Source organism: Puma concolor, chromosome D4 (assembly GCF_028749965.1).
Source record: "Puma concolor isolate L17-30 chromosome D4, mPumCon1.1.hap2, whole genome shotgun sequence".
Lineage (NCBI taxonomy): Eukaryota > Metazoa > Chordata > Mammalia > Carnivora > Felidae > Puma > Puma concolor.
The window spans coordinates 16,752,646-16,773,632 of NC_141679.1; the positions used below are offsets into that span (position 1 = coordinate 16,752,646).

Genomic DNA, 20,987 nt, shown 5'->3' on the forward strand with positions numbered 1-20,987 from the left:
TTTCCAAGTTCTTTTCCATGAGTATTTGTTCATCATTTGGAGACTCTAGATGTCTCTTCATTGAAGCGCCAACCTGAGGCATTGATGTTGGGCTGAATTTTGTCACCATGGCATATAAAGCTTCTTGGAAGAAAGGAAGGGAGGAGGGAGGGGTGGGAGGGAATGAAGAGAGGGATGTTGGAAGGAAAAAAGAAAAGAAGGTAGGATGGGAGGAAGGAAAGGAGGGATTATCTTATCCACCATTTTAAAATTCCATGTAGAAAAACAGCTTAGTTAAATTTGGGGGATTAAATTTTTGAAACTGATACATGCAGATTCTATGAATTATAGCATAGTTTAAAAAGGGAAGGGGAATCCTGAATACAAAAAACAGTCCTGTGCAGATTTTCTTACTTCTATAATTCATTTTCTTCGTAAGTCACTGACTTCTACTTTGAAAGAATCTAAGGATATGTCCCCCAAAAAGAGTGAGAGATGTAAATGGTCACAGGCAATAAAAAAAAAAAAATACTGGTGTTTATTGGAACCATTGGGTTCTAATTACTTCCATCCTCATTTCCTGCGTCAATGTATCTGGCATTACTGTCATCAGGGTATTTCTTATAAAATATGTGCGGTTGTGTAAACGGAAACTAAGCACTTATATATGTAGGTAAAAGGTTACATCCCCTCCCTTCTTACCTAATTCTTTTCCTTTGTCAGACCGAGCCTGGCTGATAGAACCAAGGAAGGTCCAGAAGCTTCAGGAAAAAATTTATTTTGCACTTCAACATGTGATTCAGAAGAATCACCTGGATGACGAGACCTTGGCAAAGGTAGGTCCTCAGATCGTAGAGCTGTGGCCACTCAAAGCACCGTGGCCAAAAAGGGCTAGTTATAAAGCAAAGGCATTTATCAGCAGCAACAATTTCTGGAAGTTACCAAAGGTGCATAAATGTTGAGGTGGCCATTTTAAAAGGGAGACTAGTAAATTATAATAGATTGAGAGGAGAATGACTTTCTTAGGAAAGGATGATATTGATGGATCTGGACCCCAGGCATAGGAAGACAAGCAAAGAAACCTAGAGCGTTTTGTCTGAGGAACAAAAGCATGAAGCAGGGAATCAAGCCTTCAAAATTGACACGTGATGAAGGAGGAGACTTTGTGTCACTTCAGAAGTCAGATGCGGGCCAAAGTTAAGAGCAAGTAGATATTTATTCAAAATAAGAGAACTATAAAATGATAAGAGGGGCGCCTGGGTGGCTCAGTCGTTTAAGCGGCCAACTTTGGCTCAGATCGTGATCTTGCGGTTTGTGAGTTCGAGCCCCACGTCGGGCTCTGTGCTGACAGCTCAGAGCCTGGAGCCAGCTTCGGATTCTGCATCTCCCTGTCTCTCTGCCCCTCCCCCTCTCACGCTCTCTCTCTCTCTCAAAAATAAATAAACATTAAAAAAAATTTTTTTTAATGATTAAAATTGCTGACCAGAGGGGTACACCATGGTGAGGTTGTGAGCTCCTTGACATTGGTCATAGTCGAATAGATACCGCTTGGTTTCCTCTCAGGTGTCTTGTAAGTCAGAGTCCTTCCCAGAGTAGAACGCTAGACTGATTACTTGTACATTTTCCTTCAGTTCTAATCTTTTCACACAAGATATGCCCTGGGGTCCCTTCAAAATGGTGAAGAATCCCAGGGGCAAAATGCCATCAATTTCTCGGTTCAGCTTAATTAACAATAGTGATCTTTAAGAAGAGATGTTTACCAGAGTAGAATCCTCATAAGAGGAAGTATATTCTCACGATTGATACTCAACATTATTTTAGATCATAAAGTACCTTTGATTTCTTAAGAACTGGACTTTTTTAGCCGGTAAGCAACTAGGAAATGGGGCATATTCTTGGTTAAAGATGATAGGAATCCTAGTCTGTATTTATAAACATTAAAACCCTCCCACTTTGCTCTTAAAGTTCTTTATTTTTAAAAAAGGGGGAAGACTCTCTCTGAGATATTATCAGATATGACTTCACACATACAGAGGCTCCTTTAAAAAAAAAACCTCTGTGAATCAAATACGCTGTTTCATTATGGTGACATTTTTATTCAAATGAACACCTCATTTTACAGTGAAGAGTGATAGTTATCTTTGGTAGAACTTTCTACTTTTTATGTGAGCAAGGACAAATCACCTGGTCTCTGCACCTCAGTTTTCTTTGGGTCTAAGGCAAACCTCCCACATGCTTGCAGATCTCCTGGGCAGAAAAGATGGTTATAGAAATATATGCATCTGTTTCTATAATCGCTCTGCAGAATATACCATAAATACATCTGGCCACTTAATGGAAGGGGATGTTTCCTGCATTTCGGATGTCCCAAAGACCTCCCCATATTTGCCGTCTTAAAATTAAGGCCTTGATGTGAGGATAATGAGGATTATCGTTTTTTGCTTTTGTACCGATGTTTTGAGGTTTAAGATATTACAGTGCATAAATTCTCACGCTGACACCATCTTCTACCTCCTGGTGTTCTAAGGGTGGCAGTCGGAGGTATTTGCTATAGAAAGGAGACAGAAATTGAAGCATGAAAGATATCTAATGGCAACAAAAAATAAAAATAAAACACTGACTGTGGGTCACGTCCCCTTTCCACTCGCCATCTTTCAGGGGAGAAGTACACAGTTCAGTCCTATTCTTATAAAGTGTTTTAACACTGGGGAGCAGAGAAAGAGTTAGGAGAGGATTATTTCTTGTATAAAGTTCACTGGAGCCAGATGACAGAGCATTGCTTCCACAGGTCATGTGTAGGTACAGGGGTTTGTGTGGCCCCTCCTTGTAAGTCAGCATTTTAATAGGATGCTCTGTGGAGGGACCATGAAACTAAGAAGGGACCACCAGCTAAGGTGGAGGGACCATGAAACAGAATGAGTGCTGGATTCTAGTTTATCTCAGTCCTGAACTTTGTGGCTTTGGCTGAGTCATTCTATTTGTCTAAGTCTCAGATTCCTCAGCTGTCAAGGGCAGGGGGTGGCAGGAGGGATGGGTAAGTGTCTCAGGTTCCTGACTCCTTTAACCCTGGGAGGACCCTGTGCTATCGACGTATAGGCACGCCCTCTCATCGTGCCCGCTAAGAGAAATCATTTTATTTGTCTATCCTACCACAAATTCTCATCTTTGCAGAAATTCTCCTTCTGCCTTCATAGCCGTGGAACTCTTCGGCCTCTACAGTGCCTCTGTAACAGTGCCAACCGTTCTTAATATTTGTTATTTATAGACCCGTTGGGGAGCCTGGCAAACATCATGAAACCCATCTCTAGAAAAACGTGCACATACCCGACTGTGGTATTCCAGTCTGCGGTAGTTGGGGTACATCTGCCTTCTGGGTGATGTGCAAAGACTTTGTATAGTGCCGACCAGTTTGCCCCTGAAGGAATGTAACGGACATCAGGTGAGAGAGGCAGGGCTCGGATACAGTCACTGGGCTTCATCCTGAAAGAACAGTCTCCACCACACTTCAGCCGTGCTCACTTCCTGAAATGAAAGCTCAAGTAGCCGTGCCTTATCCTTTTGACCAAATTTGGACCTAGGGACAGTATGAGAATTCAGGAATTCTGTATCCACTCACTAGACGATTTCAATCCCAATATAGTAATCATTTTGTTGATTTAGTTATTTATATTTAAAAAAAAAAAACCCTTTTGGAGAACTTATTTTCCTTTCCTTATCAGCATCGTGATGGTATGCAGCATATTTATAATAAACCATCAGAGCCATTTCCTAGCTGAGTGACCCTGCAAAAGTGGCTTAACTTCTCTGTGCCTCAGTTTCCTCCTTTGTAAAATGTGACTAAGGATAGTGTCAAGGTCATGTGGTTATTGTGAGGACCGAGTGGTATTACGTGCAAGCAAGCTGCACGTCCATAATAGGTACGGTATGTAAGTGCTATTGTTGTAGCTGCGGACGGAAGAAATTCTGTTTCGGCAGGGAAATTTTTATTGGAAGTGGTATTTTTGAGTTAATCACGAATGGATGAAAACGCAAAAAAATGGAAGCTGGGGGCGCCTGGGTGGCTCAGTTGGTTAAGCACCCAGCTCTTGATTTCGGCTCAGGTCATGATCTCACAGTGTGTGGGATGGAGCCCCACGTTGGGCTCTGGGCCGACAGCACAGAGCCTACTTGGGATGCTCTCATTCTCCCTCTCTCTGCCCCTCCCCTGCTCATGCTTCCTCTCTCTGTGTGTCTCTCAAAATAAATAAATAAACATTTTTAGAAAATGCAAGTTGGAGGGCTGAGGAGATGGGGTTTGGCATTCTAAGTGATGGGGAAATGAGAAGAGGTAAGAAAGTACAAGGTATGTTTGAACTATGAGTGATGGTTAGATCTGTCTGCATCCTGGATTTGAAAAGCCGGGAAACAAGAGGACACTGGTCACTTTCGCGAAGCTCATAAAAATAAAAAATGAAAAAAAAAAAACCCACAACATATATATTTTTAAGCTCCCATCTGTTCTCTGAGTTTCACTTTCCCTGTCTAGGAAATGAGTAGGTTGGATTGGCTGGTCATTAAGGTCCCTTCTGTAGAATGTTCTTTGACTCCGAGAGAGAAAAACAAAGCTTGCTCCTGACATCTTCATTCATCCTCTAATACTCAGTGCAACGGACTCATTTTAAGGACTTTTTAGTAATTCTACCATTACAGCTAATAAAGAAATAGACTGCTCTCACCAGGTCTTAAAGCTTCAAAGTCTTGAAGCTACAGTGATCTAGCTTAGGATGATATTCTGGCCCCAAAGCTGCAAAGAGCACAGTGTTTTCGAAGCCCCCGGCCGGAGCTCAGCATTCCTGTCAGGCCTTCGGCCGGCACATCACCTTGTGCGTTGGGTGCTGTGGTGGCTTAGTCTGAGGTGTTTACTTCCTGGGAGAGGAGCGTGCTGGGGGAGTTCCTGTTCCTGTGGTTCTCTTTCTCCACTCAGCTGAGACCAGCATGACCACTGCCAGGGTGCAGTGACTATTTCAGCTGCAGACTGGTGACAATTCCATTCTCTGGCCTCTGGGCTTCCTTTATGACAAGTCACTAAATCTGCCATTTTTGTTGCTCAGACCAGAGGACAGAGGGTGAAGGAAACAAAGGAGTGAAGTTAGTTCAGGACAGGTTATGGCAGCACACTCATGGCCAAAGGGAGGGCTTTGATCCGGACGACTTGCTCACCTCCCAGCCCTACCCTAAGTGCAGCCTCTGGGTCAGGCCATAGCTGGAGGCTTGTTTGGTAAAGTCTTCAGCCCCTACTGTTGAGTCTCCTGGATAATCAGAGTCATGAGATATTAGGCAGTATATTTACTTTTCCTAGCACTCCTGTAAAGACACGCAGCCCTCCTGAAGGTATGTTCTTGCCCCAGGCTGTACTGAGAAGTTTACAAGTAGCAAACTCCCTAACAACACATATCCAATGGAAAGGCGTGGAGAGCTCGTAGGGCAAGTCGGACCCCCAAGCTCACTCATCTCGCCATATGCAGGGACTGGAGGGAGTGCCATTTTATTTTACCACAACTTCAGCAACGACCATGCCTTCAATGCACTTCTCCAAACAGTGTTCAATTGCTCGTGCCTTGTCATGCCCTATAGATGGGCCACGCCACCCTTCTGGGTGTTTTTAAACATACAGCTCTGTGCCAACGGAACTTCTAATTCTTCTAGAATATGGAGGAGTCTAGTTATTATGCTAAAGCTCAGAATGTCTCTCACTCCTCTCTTTCCTCCTATTCCTGGATGGCCAAAAAGTTCTTACCTGCCCCTGTGGCTTTCTCTCTTCCACTCTTTTTAAGCCTTTGCTGCCAGGGAAGGTGTTCCACCACAACCCTTCAATCCATAAGGTAGTCGTCTAAGTTTGCACCATGTTAATGAAAACACAGGAGAGAGCTCAGGTAAACTGTGGAAAGAGATTGTCCTGAACAAGAACAATGTTTGCACCATGTGGTGACAAATCTGTTTCTTTGAGGTCCATTTTCTCAGATCTGGAAGGCTCTAGCCTTCCCAGAGAGAACTGTGAGGGGTTGAGCTGGGAGAGGTACAAGCCAACAGATACACTAACGTCTTAAATCCTGAGGCCCTTTCTAGCATAACAGCAGCAAAACTGTACTGTCAACATAGAGAGGGAAGCCTCTCTTTCTGCTGTAACAGAACCAAGATAGTAAATAAAACCTTACAAGATGGAAAGCTTAGACAGCTCTATTTCACATGTTAACAAATTGAAATTTTACCTGAAAGGAGTCGTTCCTGGTCACTCTCACATTAATGGTGTGCTTCTGATTTAGATTTAGAAAGAAAAAAAAAAAAACAAAAAACAAAACCATGTTGATTCACAGATAGAGTCTATGGAGCAAATCCTGACTGAGAGATGGATGAGAACCGCACAGCGTCATTTACATTGACCTTCGTTGTTTTCTCAATGAGGTCAAAACAGACTATGTCCTGACTAATAATGGGATGTTGCTATCTAAAGTCTGCTTTCTTCTTGGAAGACACTAGGTGTTATACTAGAATTCTTAATAGGTGGCTTTAGGGATTTGGGGTCACTTTAATCTTAAAGAGCAGTCTGTCCAGCAAGTACTTGGGAGCCCCTACCCAAATGATGAGCCTCCTCATTCCTCTTTCTATTTGGCTAGGGCTTTGTTTCACACTTGAAAATTCCTGTGCTTTCTGGGGTGCCTGCGTGGCTCACTCGATTAAGCATCCAACTCTTGATTTCAGCTCAGGTCATGATCTCATGGTTCGTGGGATTAAGCCCCATGTTGGGCTCTACACTGAGAGTGCGGAGCCTGCTTGGGATTCTCTCTCCCTCCCTGTCTCTGCCCCTCCCCTGCTTGTGCACTTGCTCCGTGCATGCTCTTTCTTTCTCTCTCTCTCAGAAATAAATAGACGTTAAAAAAATTCTCATGGGGGCGCCTGGGTGGCTCAGTCGGTTGAGCGTCCGACTTCAGCTCAGGTCACGATCTCACGGTCTGTGAGTTCAAGCCCCACATCAGGCTCTGTGCTGATGGCTCAGAGCCTGGAGCCTGCTTCCGATTCTGTGTCTCCCTCTCTCTCTGCCACTCCCCCGTTCATGCTCTGTCTCTCTCTGTCTCAAAAATGAATAAAAACATTAAGAAAAAAAATTTAAAAAAAAATTCCCATGCTTTTTAAAGTATAACACATGCTGAAAAGCTCTTAAATGATAAGTAGATAGCGCAGTGAACGATCACAAAGGTAACATACCCACATAACCACTTCCCCGGGTGAAACCGGGCACCCCAGAAGGCCTACTTAGGCTTCTCCGGCTTCCTCACAATGGTATTTATGCTTTAAAATAACCCAAGCATAGACAAAACTATAGAAAGCAATTCAGCACGTCGCTCAAGATTTTAAATTCTGAATCCATACTCAAGAAATACAGCTTTCTTCTGGGGTAGTTTTCCACCTCAGCATATGTTTATTAGGAGCATGTGCTCTGTGCCAGATGCAAGGGAGAAAGTGGTGATGACACATGGTGGTGTTCCTGAGCGGTTCCCCTGCAGAATTCCTGTGAAGGATCAGATTATTTTGGTCCATTTTAGCCGTCCAGAGTTTGCTGGCGTGCGCCACATGTCTAAGACCCAGACATCCCAGAGGTTCTCCATTAGACTAACGGTCCGTAAATGAAAAGAGATGTCTTGATGCAACTTCCCACACATCAAGTTGGAAGTTGGTGCATTCCTTAGAAGTCTGTGATAACAAGTAATAGGAACCAACTCACACTAGCTTAAGCAAAAAGAAAAAAATAAAATAATGGAGAGAGATCTCGTGGAACCTAAGGATGAAAACTCGGCCACCATTCAGGGTGGCCCTGGAACGAGGAATCGGAAAGCTTTCCTTCTTCTCTCCCCTCCCTTGAATACTAGCTGAGTCTGCTTCCCTGGTCCGCGTAGTGAAATACAGCTAGCTCTCAGCTTCTTCACTTACTGGAAGTTTCTGCTACATTTAGAAAGTAAGCTGCTGGCTCTCGGTCCAATTCCAGATTTCGACCGCAGATGAATCAATGTCCACTGCCACTTTAGTTGGCCAGCTCCACATGGATGCCAAGGATGGGGTGAGGAGGGGCAGGGAAGGCTTATGACCTGATGAATATTTCAAATCCGATATTCCAATTCTAATCCACATGTCTAGGTCTAGCTAAACATAAAGAAATAAGGAAATAGCAAAATAAAAAATATAGAAAAGCGAGTTAGCAAGTGAAATGGATATAGTTAGCCTCACTTGATGTGCCCTGTGTTTATCAGTGATTTTGAAGTTTCCTCCACTTTGGTGAAACCATCGTTGGCTTCCTGCTTCAGGTTGGAGGGCATTGCAATGGCCGGGAAGCCCGTATGAACAAAATCACTAGTTTTACCCTCTGCATGTTCCATTTTCCATATCGAATGTACTAGTTATAAAATTGTGGATTTTCTCATAAAACCACTCCCTAGAAAGAAGCATAGGATTATTAGCCCTTCTCCAACAGCCGCTTTTTCTTCTGGTCAACCCCTGTAGGTATAAGCTAAAGCTTCCTTATCTTATAGGAAACGCTTGGTCATAAGAGAAAGAGGAGGGGGAAAATGCCTTTTTCTAGACCCTCTGTCTACTCCTGCTATGGGGATTATTTAAACATGAAGACATTTCATGATGATTTGAAATCGACTACCCCCTCCATCTCCAAATGCTTCTGGATCACCTCCCCAGCTGTTTAAAAAGTTGTTGAGCCATTAACTGCTGCGGAGGCTGCTCTAAACTCCCTTTGAAATGGGGGTCCCCCAGCTGCGGTACATAATATTAATGAGCAAGTAAGTGACTGCCTGCTGCTTCCTCCACCAGGCCCTTCTGGGCTCTGACAAGCGCTGCTGCTGTGTCCACATGGCCTCCTGGCCCTTCCCGCCTCCGGAGTGATGGATGCCCCTGTCTGTCAGAACTTCTATTTCCACAGCTGACTGGAGGCTTCTAAAACAGCCTCTTCCAAGAGCACGCAGGTTAGGGTGCTCTTTGCTCAAGCAGCCCCATTGCCCTTAAGAAAAGTTATCCTCACCATCCCGGCCCATTATACAGATGAGCAGCAGGGTAAGATCCAAATCCCATAAAAGACGGAAGAACTAGGACCCGAACCAGACGTTTCTTAAACCCCAGTTTGGAGCAGGAAGGAAGCAAGAGTCCATATTCACTTTCCAAAGCCGAACACACAGCTAAATATTACCAGTGCAAATGAGCAACTACAGAAGGGTCATCCTCTTATGCATCTAATTTCTCATATCTCCCCTTCACTAAAGGAAAAAAAAAAGTTTTAAGAATTATATAGGATGCTACAGAGGGTTACTGGAGGGATTGTGGGAGGGGGGATGGGCTAAATGGGTAAGGGGCATTAAGGAATCTACTCCTGAAATCATTGTTGCACTATGTGCTAACTAACTTGGATGTAAATTTAAAAAATTAATTAAATTAAAAAAAAAGAATTCTATAGGCTTCTACTTTATACATCACAGTTTATTAGATCAGCAAGTTACTTTAATTGCTCCAAAAAAATGATCATCCATATGATGTTGCTTTTTCATTTCAACAAAAGTAAATGGCTGATTTCCCCATACATTAACACGTGACTCCATTTTCGGTGCTCAGTTAAGGGTTATGTTGGGTTCTTGCCCCCTGATCGAGCATAGCCTTGACTATTCCTCTCTTTGAAGGAAACATTATGTGGAAACGGAAGCATAACACCTAACACGTATATGGCCACCATGTGCCAGGCACCACTATAGACAGTTTGGATTGACCCAGGTAACCCTGACAACAATCCTCTGAGGTAGGGACCGTCTGATGGATAAGGAAGCTGAGCAGTTAACTGACTTGCCCAAGATCACGCAGCTGTAAATAGCAGGTCCGCGATTCAAACCCAACAGTTGGGCTTTCTAACCCATAGCTTTTGTTTTTGTTTTTGTTTTTGTTTTATCACTAGGCTGATCTTCTCTATGTTGTATTTGTGTGTCATAGGGAACTCAGGGAATCCCATTACCGGTGCCCCCAGCAAACTAATAGAGCTAAGCAAATGGAACCTCCCTTCTCTGGGAATGATGATTCTGTCTCTGCCTCCTGAAAAGGAGCTGACTTTCCATTTGGCTCCCAGGACTGTTTCAAGTTTGATACAGAATTTACTTTTCAATTTTGAAAATTAGTTGTAAATTTATATGATTTGAACCTCTGTAGTAGTTTTTTTTTTTTTAAGTGTATTTATTTTGAGAGAGACAGACAGTGCAAGTGGGGGAGGGGCAAAGAGGGAGGGAGAGAGAGAATCCCAAGCAGGTCCCGTGCTGCCAGCAGAGCCCCACACGGGGCTCGAACTCACGAAACTGTGAGATCATGACCCGAGCCAAAACCAAGAGTCAGATGCTTAACCGACTGAGTCCCCCAGAAGCCCCTATAATAGTGTCTTTTAATGTCCATTCCATAGCCCGAGTCCATCAGTATCCCAGGAGATGTTTGTTTCAAACGTGGAGTCTCAGCTCCACCCAGACGTACTGAAATAGAGTCCCTAGGGGTAGACCCCAGGAATCTGCATTTTTAGGAAGCACCCCAGTGATTCTTATGCAGAGTAAAGGTTGGCAGTCATTATAGAATCACATCTGGAAGTTTTAGGAGCTCTGCATAGCATCAGTTCAACTGCAGGTGATTATAGAAAGCTTTCAAAACCTCCCTGCATTCAATAGCTATTTCAGGGAGACCGTCATGTATAAGAAGTGTTCCAAATTGTAGTCTCCGTCTGTGTGAACCAGTTGGTTGAGAGAGCTTGGATGATTTCCCAAGGGACTTTAGCTATGTGGACACTGGGATAATCTTTACCTGTGAAAATACGGAAAAGACACCATTTTCCACCCTGGAACCAAAGTGACTCTTTGATCGTGTGATTCTTATCATCTTTCTTGCTTGCCCGAAACCCTTCCGAAGCGTCTTAACATAGACTTGCGGATTCTGGTCACGTCCATCTCTCCAGCTTTTCCCTCAGACCTGCTCACCCATCCTGCTCAATTCTTCCAGTGCGCTAAGCACGACGCCATCTTTATGCCTGGCCCTGCGGCATATCATGGACCCCAACATCTGTTTGGCTCTTGCTTTTACTTCAGAGCTCAGCTTAAATGGCCCTTTCTCGGGGAGGCCTTCCCTGGCCTGACAGAAGAAGTCAGAACGTCCTATTACCTACCACTTCTAGATCATTCCTGCATGGCACCCACCGCAGGTTTTCAGTCTGCTTTCGAGTGTGTGGTAACGTTACTCACATCTGTCTTCACAAGGTGGCTGTAAGCAGAGAACCGTACTGTCTTGAGCATTTTGGCAGCTAGCAGAGTGCCTGCTATGAGTTTAAGTAACTCATAATGTTGGAAAGAAAGTCTGGATTCTCAGTCTAAAACTTAACATCCATTCCATAAACAAAGATTTCACATTTCTTCTTGCTACCCCTATCGTTAAATAGCCCTGGAAATGGAAAGTCCGCACCCCAAATTTCTTTATGTGTTCTAGATCCCTTTAAGAATATGTCAACAGCTTTAATCCTTATGGTATTTTGAATTGCTCATAGTGTGGTTACATAGTCATGAGTTGTTAAAAGGAAAGTTAATGAATGTGGAAATTTCTGATTTTGAAGAGCCACAAAGTAACTAATTATTTGCTCTTTTACTCCAAAGGCTGAAAATTGCTTCTTATTACCAAATAGGGGAGGGGGCACAATGAGCCTAACTGATGACTAGATGGGGTTTATTTCATTTTATTTTTATTGTCACTTTCAAGTGTTCCTATGGTCAGCTATATAAACTATCAGGCTTATCTTTTCTGAGAGTGTTCTCTATATGAGAACACATCTGATTCCAACAGTAATTTGATCACAATGATACTTGGTTTTAAGCTAATTTTGACATGAAATGATGAATTCTACATGTTCCTAAATTATAAATATGTGAAAAGCTAGAGCTGTTCATCTTCTAAGAACGTTATAGCATTTTGCAAACCGTGGACATTTTAAAATGTCTTCTGGGTATTTGAACTCAAAAAAAATAAAATAAAATCACGTCCTGCATGATACATATGCAATAAAACCTACCAATGATAAGTGGATATTCCCCCACGAGTTTTTTAAATGCCTCAAGGAAGCAAGTGCCAGTGACCTCTGAAATTCTCTCTTGATTAAAAATATAGGTTTCATTCTATGCATTACAGTGGGAAAGAACTAGAAAGACTCAGGCAGGCTAGTCCTGACAGTTATGGATCACGCCTCGTACAGTTTAGGTCGTACCTTTCCTAACAACGTCGCCTTCCAAAACCCGAGAATCTCGTGTTCATATCATAAAAATCTTTGGGAAATAATAGATAATATTAGCTCCCAATTGCGTTTCACACCTATAGTGTTCTTACCACTTTTATATGAATTACCTCAGTGCCCACAACAATATGAGTAGGCCCATTTTACAAATAAGAAAGCTGAGACCGAGTATTTCACAGCCAAACAGCCATTTAGCTATTTTGGAACCAGGATTCTGACTCAGTCAGCCTGGCTGCAAAGCACCCACTCGTATCGATTAAACTCGACTACCTCCCATACACATTTTATTTAAGAGCAGTGACTCAGGAAGCTTGGCCCCGCTGGCTTGCCTTCTCTATTTTCCCGAGGGGGGTAGGAGGTGCGTTTTGTTTTGTTTTGTTGGGAAGGAGAAGCTGAAAGTGAGCCTTCTTTCTTTGTGAACGTCTTTTCCCAAAACCATTTTCCTTCATCCCAGGCCAGGAAGGACCCTGATTCAGAAGCCAGAGCACTAATGAGCTTCCCCTTTTGTTTCTCCCCACCTCCCTACTCCCCGTCCCCCCCCCCCCCCCCACAACACCCGACCCTGGTCTCCCGACTCCGCAGTTAATAGCCAAGATACCAACCATCACGGCGGTCTGCAACTTGCACGGGGAGAAGCTGCAGGTATTTAAACAATCACATCCAGACATAGTGAATACACTCTTTCCTCCATTGTACAAGGAGCTCTTTAATCCTGACTGTGCCACCGTCTGCAAATGAAGGCAACGAGAGAACTGTCTCCTAGTCGTGGAATGCGTCACCATTAAGACAAAAGCAATGTGTTCATGAAGACTTAAGAAAAATGTCACTACTGCAACATTAGGAATGTCCTGCACTTAATAGAATTATTTTTCACCGCTACAGTTTGAAGAATGTAAATACGCACCTGAGTGGGGCTCTTTTATTTGTTTGTTTTTGAAATGACCATAAATATACAAATATAGGACACTGGGTGTTATCTTTTTTTTTTTAATTTTATTTTATTCAGGTATGTTTTGGGAGACAACTGTTTATAGAATTTTATTGTAGATACGTAAAGAACAGAGCGGTACTTTACATGATTACTTTTCCTGTTAATTGTTCAAATATAATTTAAGAAAATTCCACTTAATAGGCTTACCTATTTCTATGTTTTTAGATAGCTGATGCATGTGTAAATTTGTAGCTGTCTTGGAAAGCACTGTGCATGTATGTAATAAGCATATAATATCTGAGAATATTATATATGACTATTACTTATACATGCACATGCACTGTGACCTAAAATCCCATACATACTAACAAAGGAGGTTCAGTCAGGCTCTCTTATATTATTTACCTTCTGTGTTATATGTTACCTTTATGTTAGACAATCAGGATTTTATTTTCCCAGCCAGAATCTTCAACTATCGTCGATGGCAGGATGGTACCAATTCAGAGATAACGTCTACAAAGGAATAAATATAATGCGCGGCCTCTGTATAAGAACTCTGTTTCTATCAGTGACATCAAAGCCTTGTCAGGATGGTAAATATCGGCGGGTGGGGGGGTAGGGGGAATATTTGGAGCCATTTTCCTGTTTTAAGAATTCGGCCACAGATAACGTTGTGGAGTCCAGAACTTTTTTGACCAATCACTATTTCCTATTTTTCACCAGGACACATAAAACACTTTTTTTTTTTTCCTTTGGATTTCAGGTGGATAAAGAAACTGATTTTGGTGCTCACTGTGTTGTCACCAGAGAAATGCAGTCTGTAGGTTTGACCACCAGCAATTTTTTTCTAATAAAATTAGAGTCACAGAGGAAACCAGAACCCAGGGCCCCGATGCCATTTCATGTAGACATTTTTTCTCTAACCTGTTGTGTCTGGGTTTGATATTTTTTGTTTTTTGAGGGTTTTTTTTTTTTGTTTTGGGGGGCTTTTTTTGGCAACGAAGAGGCAGAAAGAGCTTGGTTCTTTATATTCACTCTCTTTGCTACATTTGTTAGAAAAAGCAGCAATAAAAGGGGAGGCAGGATTTGATATGTCCTTCTAGTGGGGAGGGGGGTCCTCTAATTTATCTCAACTCCAAAGTGCTGTACTATAAACACAGAGCAAGAACTTGACAGATAACGAAAACACATCGGAGTTATTCCGTAGAACTAATACACCCCAAAGCCCAAACTATTTCATATGCAGTTTGCAATTAGATCATCCGTCTGGCCTGGGATTCTTTCTTTTAGCAACTTGTCAAAAACACAGAATACAAGAGGGGATATGAGGCTTGGAGTATTAAGACTTCCTAGTATAAGTCTCACCTCTCCACCTGCTCCCCAAGCAAACTGAATACCAGAAAAGCATAAATCCCAAGCAGCTTGTTCTGCCTGTGCTCCAGAGGCCCTATGCCTTTGGTCTTAGCCGATCCAAAATTAAGAGTTTTTAAAAAGGAAGCCGGAGCAGAGCCTCATGTAACTCAGTGACATTCAAGCTCTCCTGTGAGTAAAGCCCAGCAGCCAGCTCCCGAGGACCCGCCCTTTTCTCCTCGTCAAACACACACGCACACCTGCTCGGTAAAGTTTCCATCGGTGGAAACCTTGATTTCCTTTTAATCTCTGACGCTCTCCTGAAGTTACGTAGTCTTGAGAGCTGTCTCCGCAAGGCCACAAAACCCCTCGTTGATGATCAGACAGTAGTGCTAGTCTTTTCTCTAGAAAACAGAGCCTTTTCCCACCGCATGATTGATGAATGCTAAACCAATGGGGAAAAACAAAAAGGCTTTAAAATAATGACTCTCTTTCTCAACTACTGTTATATTCAATTAATTTAACTACATTGAACCAAATTACCTTCGGTGTCTAAGAAGACAGCTGCAGACTGCTTATTATGTGGCTGTAGAGACTCAGTTCTTTTTGGTGTAAATGTCACTCCTGCTAGCTCTTTGTATAAAGAATTAATTCCAAGAGTCATATTTCCTTCTAATGGAAAGATTACTTTACTGATTGCTAGGAAAACAGGGTAATGGAAGGCGCTCAATTAAACCAAGCCGTTTCCAAATGCAATGTATGTTTTATGATTGGCTTGTGATAGGCAATGCTCAACATGTCTGCTTGGTGTTTCCCTTTGAGCTTTGAACTTATGTCAAAGTTTGTTTTCATTGTTCTGTTGGCCTAGTGTTTTCCATCGTCCGCCTGTAATTCCCGCTCAGTTGCAAGGGGAATCGTTTGTTTCCTCCAATTTACCTTAGGGGGTTTAAATTGGTTCTGTTGATGAAGTGGCTGAGAATTTTTTCCTCCCTGCCCCATGGGTGATGTAGGAAAAGGATTGCTCCCCACATTTGCCTCAGGAGGTACTCGATTTGAATGTGTTTGTCGTTTCTACTCGTGCAAGCATTTCACTGGGACCGCATGAACCTTTTGAAGCTAGGGGACAGGAAACAGCTAGCGACTGAACCAGAACAAAACAGTGGAAACGAGTACACACTCAGCCCACTTCGGTTGAGAAAAGAGATTTCCATCTTTCGCCACAGTTGCCAAATCTGTCCGTTAAAAGACCACCAATCACATTTTCAGTGGTAGCGACAAACGCCTTGAAAAGCTGCCTTTTTGAACATCTCCTGTGACTGCATCTCGAGGTGTTTTGAAATTTTGCTAAGATCGCCTTTCCTTACCACATGCAATCTCTGTCCCTTCCCTACGAAGACTCCCAAATGTTCACCACACCTTCATGGTAAAACGGGCACTGGAAGAAAGAACCCATGATCTGTACGTTTCACTTCTTGCTTCGTAAATGACAATCACTGCTTGGCACAGATATTGCACTGTAACCACTCAGGGATGTTTCATTAAAAAAAAAAGAAAAAGAAAAAAAAAAGAAGGAGGGGAAAAAAAAAAAACAGGAAAATGACAACAAAACGTAAATGGCACAAATTAAATACGCCAGGGAGAGAACCTCTCTGACAAGGCTTTCAGAACAGTAGGCAGTAACTTTGTGTTGTTAACTGTTTGGACTTGTTGAAAAGTTGCACATGAATAAGGACAACTTAGCCTCATTTTCTGAAATCTGCTAAGAGCCAAATAATCCAGCTACCCTGTTAATAGGAATATGTCTCTCCCAAGCAGCCCCAAGCTTCCTGTACAAGTCCTGAGCAAGGAAAATAAGAAATCTGAGTGGCATTACCTGAATCTGACAAGGGAGGTAAAGCTGTGTGAATTCAAATTCCACTGTGATTCTGGAGGGAATGTGGGAGAAGAAGGGATTCCAAATTTGGTTTAATATGCCACACAAACTCCTACTGCCTGTGACTTGGGTCATCTTTGTGTCCCTTATTCTGTGGCTCTTTTTTCCCCAGAGACTGAAAGCTGAGAGTAGAGGTGTCCCTTACAAACATACCCTTTCTGGATTTCCCTTGTTGAAATACTGGTCTTCAGGACTCTGGAATAAAGGACCACAGTGTAGGTATAAACAGAGAATGTGGTGGTCTCTTGGGTAATTCAACTTCTTGGACACAATCTGTGACACCCTAAATCACAGTCAACTCTGGACATGAATAAGAGATTCCGGGGAGACACCCGTACATTTCCTATCGTAGCTGCCTTGTTCGACACATAACTTCACAGCAGTCAAGCTAAATTGTAGAAAACCACGCACATGGCTAGTCAACTCACGCTCACTCTCTACAGTCCCAAGCGTACCAGGCTTGAATGCAAAAGCGATTCTTCCGTCCCAAGGACAACCTAAAACTTAACCAGCTTTTTTTCAGAAACATCAGTCAGATGCAAATGATATCAGTTCTGTTCCATGTTCTTTGTTTCCATTTATTATAGAAGCAAGGAAAAATTCCACTGCTATTGGAAATTAGAAGAAATAACTTTTCCCTGACTCTCTTTTCTCCATACACTTTCGCTTCCAATGGAGTTACTACAATTGGCAGTGAATTCAGGCAAGGATGCCTGTGCCCTGACAGAGCCACCGTTCAATAGAACAGCAATAATTTGAAAGTATGCATCTGTAGTGAAACTTTGCACAAAGCCCCCTGTATAAAGAAGACAAAAAAGCCCACCATCTGCTTTAGACAAAGTAGTATTTAATTTTCTGTTTCCAGCTGTTAATAAAAGCAGCAACCTGATATGGGAAACCACATGGGCCTTTAGACAAGAGTTGACCACCTATTTTTGGAGGGGCAGGCAGGGGCCAGGTCTCAGGACCAGAGGCACGTGTTCCCTTAAAGCAAGGGTTAAAAATCCAAGAGCCTAAAAGGGCCAGGGAGCTGATGCAAATGAGCGCAAGCAGTCCAATGGCCAGCTGGCAAGGAAATGCCCCATCTGAAAAGGGACATCCGATAGTCAGCTAAAGCACAAGTGTGGCTAAAGCTTCTGAATCTTATAACATCTGTCTAGTTGTAAGTGATGTCAGTTGATTCAGAGCTTAATGCAGACCAGACAAATACATCTCTGTGCAGAAAAAGGTTCACAGTTTGCAACCTCTGGTTTAGCACAAAATTGAATCCAAGGGCCTGTTTCCTGGCAGCAAGTCTGGCCAGACAGGACTCAGAATGAATTAGAGTGGGGGGTGGGGGGGGGCAGAACTCTTGCCCACTGATACTCAATTTGGTTTCCATATTTGACTATCACTACCGGAGGACATAGTAAGAGTTCTGTTGAAAACACAGCAGTCTAAAAATGAAGACAATTCATTTAACGATGGCATATAAAGGACATTTCTATTTGCCTTGCCCAAACTCTTAGCTTCACAGAGCCAGGTGGTTAGATTTCTTGCCACTTTTTTCTGAACGTCAAATGCACGACTTTTACGTTTTTGAGTCTCGGTGTGTCTCTTTAAATGTGTGGCTTCACTATCTGTGACAAGTTTTCATTTTTCCCTTAGTCGTATACGCAGAATTTATCCTATAGTCGTGATAACGTAGTCCCCTCCGTGTTCTGAAGTGCGGGACCTCAGATTCCTATGCAACAGATGGAGGTCATCTGTCTGTGCACTTTTTGCCTAAGCTGCTGAGATCCCTTCGAAGTGAAATTGGCCATAGTAATCTTTGCCTCCTGCATGACTGTAAGCACGACCTCCAGTGGGTCAGAAGAAGCAGCTCAGTGATTGTTCTCATGGCCAAAACTAAAGCACAAGGTTACCAGAATTGAAAAGGCCCCCAGTTGAGGGAGGCACGGGGTGTCTACACCCCAGCTGGGCAGCGCGATCCCTGTATGAAACCGTACTCTCCTGGCGGTAGCTGACGGAGGACATCTGCGTGCCTCGGTCGTGACACACGTTAGGTATGTCTGAAAAGCTACAGACCCCACACCCAAGCACAGTCCTGTCTCCTCCACCCGAGGAACCACACACACAAGAATGAAAACCACACCCACAGAAAACTGAGTATGTATTGTAGAAATGTAGAGGAAAAATAAAAATATTTTTTCAAATGTAATTACTTTTAATATATGCTTGTGGAAGGTCTAATACAATGTATGCTGTCTCTGTAATTTTTGCTGTAAATAACTGGAGACAGTGAATACACTGATTTTTCTATGTCTCTGTTTAAGCTTAAGACTTTGTAACAATTTTTTTAGAGGGGGAAAACCAACAAAGAGCAAATATGTACTTGCTTCCTTTCTGCGTGTTATGTACTTCTCAGAAACTGGTTGTAAACAGGTTAAGCATCTTGACGGGCCATTGGTGTCATGTGTACACTTCTTTTTGTAATACAGCTGAGAAAGGGACAGGGCTGTCGATTAGATGTGCTCCAAAGAATTTGTACTGAAGATTGGCCTCTAAGACCTGCAAACGCTATCTGAACTAGACGACGTGAAAAAGGAAAGTTAAAAAGAAAACAAAAACAAAAGCAAAACAAAACAAAACAAAAAAAAACACATTGCCTGAATAAGTCATCTTTCCTTGTAGCAAATGGCTTTGTCCAAATCCTTTCTGCATGGACTAGCTTAAGGAACACAAACTCTGCTTTCTGATGAACAAAATATTTTTATACACGTTTATTTCGTATTAGTAGCCTGAGGTCAGATCACTCATTCGCTGAAGCCATAACTGACCTTCACCAAATAAATGTTGTAAAGAACCTGGGGGAGGGTTGGGGGAGAGCCCAAGAGGGAGGAAGATCGAAGGTGATATGAGCTCTAACAACACAGGCAGGAGCAAGTCCGATGAACCTGATGCTTTTCCTGCATCCCAAATAGGACTTTAAAAGGCTAGTATTTTATGATGATCGATTTATAATAAAAAAAAAAAGATATTTAGATTTAAATGAGACTTTCCAGTATTTTTTAAATCCCTGACAATGCTTCCCTGCTTTTAGGATTGAGAGAAATGATTTTCATATGCTTCCAACATTCAGAAATGTAATTTTTATGTTAGCTCCAACCTGCACGTCTAAAGCAAAGAACGACTCCAAGTCCCCCAGCGGTTGGGGAACCGGGGACTGTCGGGGGCTCGGCTGTACCTACCGACCAGAATCGCACCTTGAGGGGCGGCCGTGAGGTGCACCTGACATCTCTTGTTAGCATGCACACCGTTGCTGGCAATGCACAAGAGTTGCATTGCCAAACATACATAAAAATAAAAGCATTCACTCTAAAAAGCATATTAATTGTACTTTTTTTAAAAGAATAATGCCTCCCATAGTCACCGTTGATTTTTCTGGAGCTTAATTACACTATTACCGTATATTACTATTATTATTGGCCTATAGAGGCAAAAGGCAAACCACAAATAAACCCAGTGACATATAGTTTTAAAATCTACAATTTTCTGATCTCTCTCTCCTTGTTTAATATATAAGCCCTAATTTCTGTGTACGTGAGTAAAACTGCAGCCTGAGTCATTTAGGAAGTAAGCATTGAGTTGTTGTTTTGGGTTTTTTTTATTATAAATATACTAGAATAAAACAGCACTCCCTAACAATTAAAAAAAAAAGAGTTTTATATTACTTTAGAATGTAATAGGTTTTTGTCCTTATTTTATGTCCTGTAAATTATTAGTTGAATACTGTTAGCATTCCCTGATAATGCACACATGATTTCTGAATGTTTTCTGTAAATGACAATCAATGTTTATGAAGTTCCCTCCTTTAATGCTGAACAAAATTAAAAGAAGAAAAAGATGAAAATCTTGCCTAGTCGTTTTCTTTCCCCTGACAGGGAACAAGGAGGGAATGAAAAAGATAAATTTGGCTTTCAAAACATTATCCCATGGGCCCTCACCTACAGAGTTGCCCCTTTTCCAAGAAATCATGGGTAATTTCTTTCTGGCAATTCTTCTGCCCTCATGGACCTGGCCTGAGTTAGAAGTGCTCATTGAGAGAAGACCCACACTTCACTGTAAGTTACAATTAAAAGCAGCAGCGGGGCACCTGGGTGGCCCAGTCGGTTGAGCGTCCAACTCTTGATTTTGGTTCGGGTCATGATCCCAAGGTCATGGAATTGAGCCCATGCTGAGCATGGAGACTGCTTAAGGTTCTCTCTCTCTCCCCCCACCTCTGTCCCTGCCCCCTGCTCATTCTCTCCCCCCCCCTCAAAAATAAAAATAAATAAATAAATAAATAAATAATGAAATTTAAAGAAATAAGAACAGCAGCTCTCAAAGATGGTGGCCCTCCTTTTCTAGAATTTTCATGAAAGAAAGCCCCAACTAGCAAAGCCATAGCAACGCCTCCGCAAACACTTTGTTGGAACCTCTTG

The 20,987-nt window shown here is 42.5% G+C and overlaps 1 protein-coding gene and 1 long non-coding RNA gene across 3 annotated transcripts in view; one reads left to right on the forward strand and one right to left on the reverse strand.

Annotated features, from left to right (window-relative positions):
- Window positions 1-20,416, forward strand: part of RORB (RAR related orphan receptor B) — a 388,079-nt gene extending 367,663 nt beyond the window's left edge. For both annotated transcript variants that reach the window (XM_086685016.1, XM_086685015.1), the window contains 2 exons: window positions 703-815; window positions 12,893-20,416. In XM_086685016.1, the coding sequence (XP_086541142.1) occupies window positions 703-815; window positions 12,893-13,048 (269 nt within the window). In that variant the 3' untranslated portion in view covers window positions 13,049-20,416. The remainder of the gene's footprint in view (window positions 1-702; window positions 816-12,892) is intronic.
- On the reverse strand, window positions 9,924-12,071 carry LOC147574730 (uncharacterized). Its single transcript, XR_015243465.1, has 2 exons — window positions 11,198-12,071; window positions 9,924-10,839 (listed from the first exon to the last, which is right to left on the reverse strand). It is a non-coding gene; the product is annotated as an uncharacterized LOC147574730 (long non-coding RNA).
- Window positions 20,417-20,987: the final 571 nt, after the last annotated feature.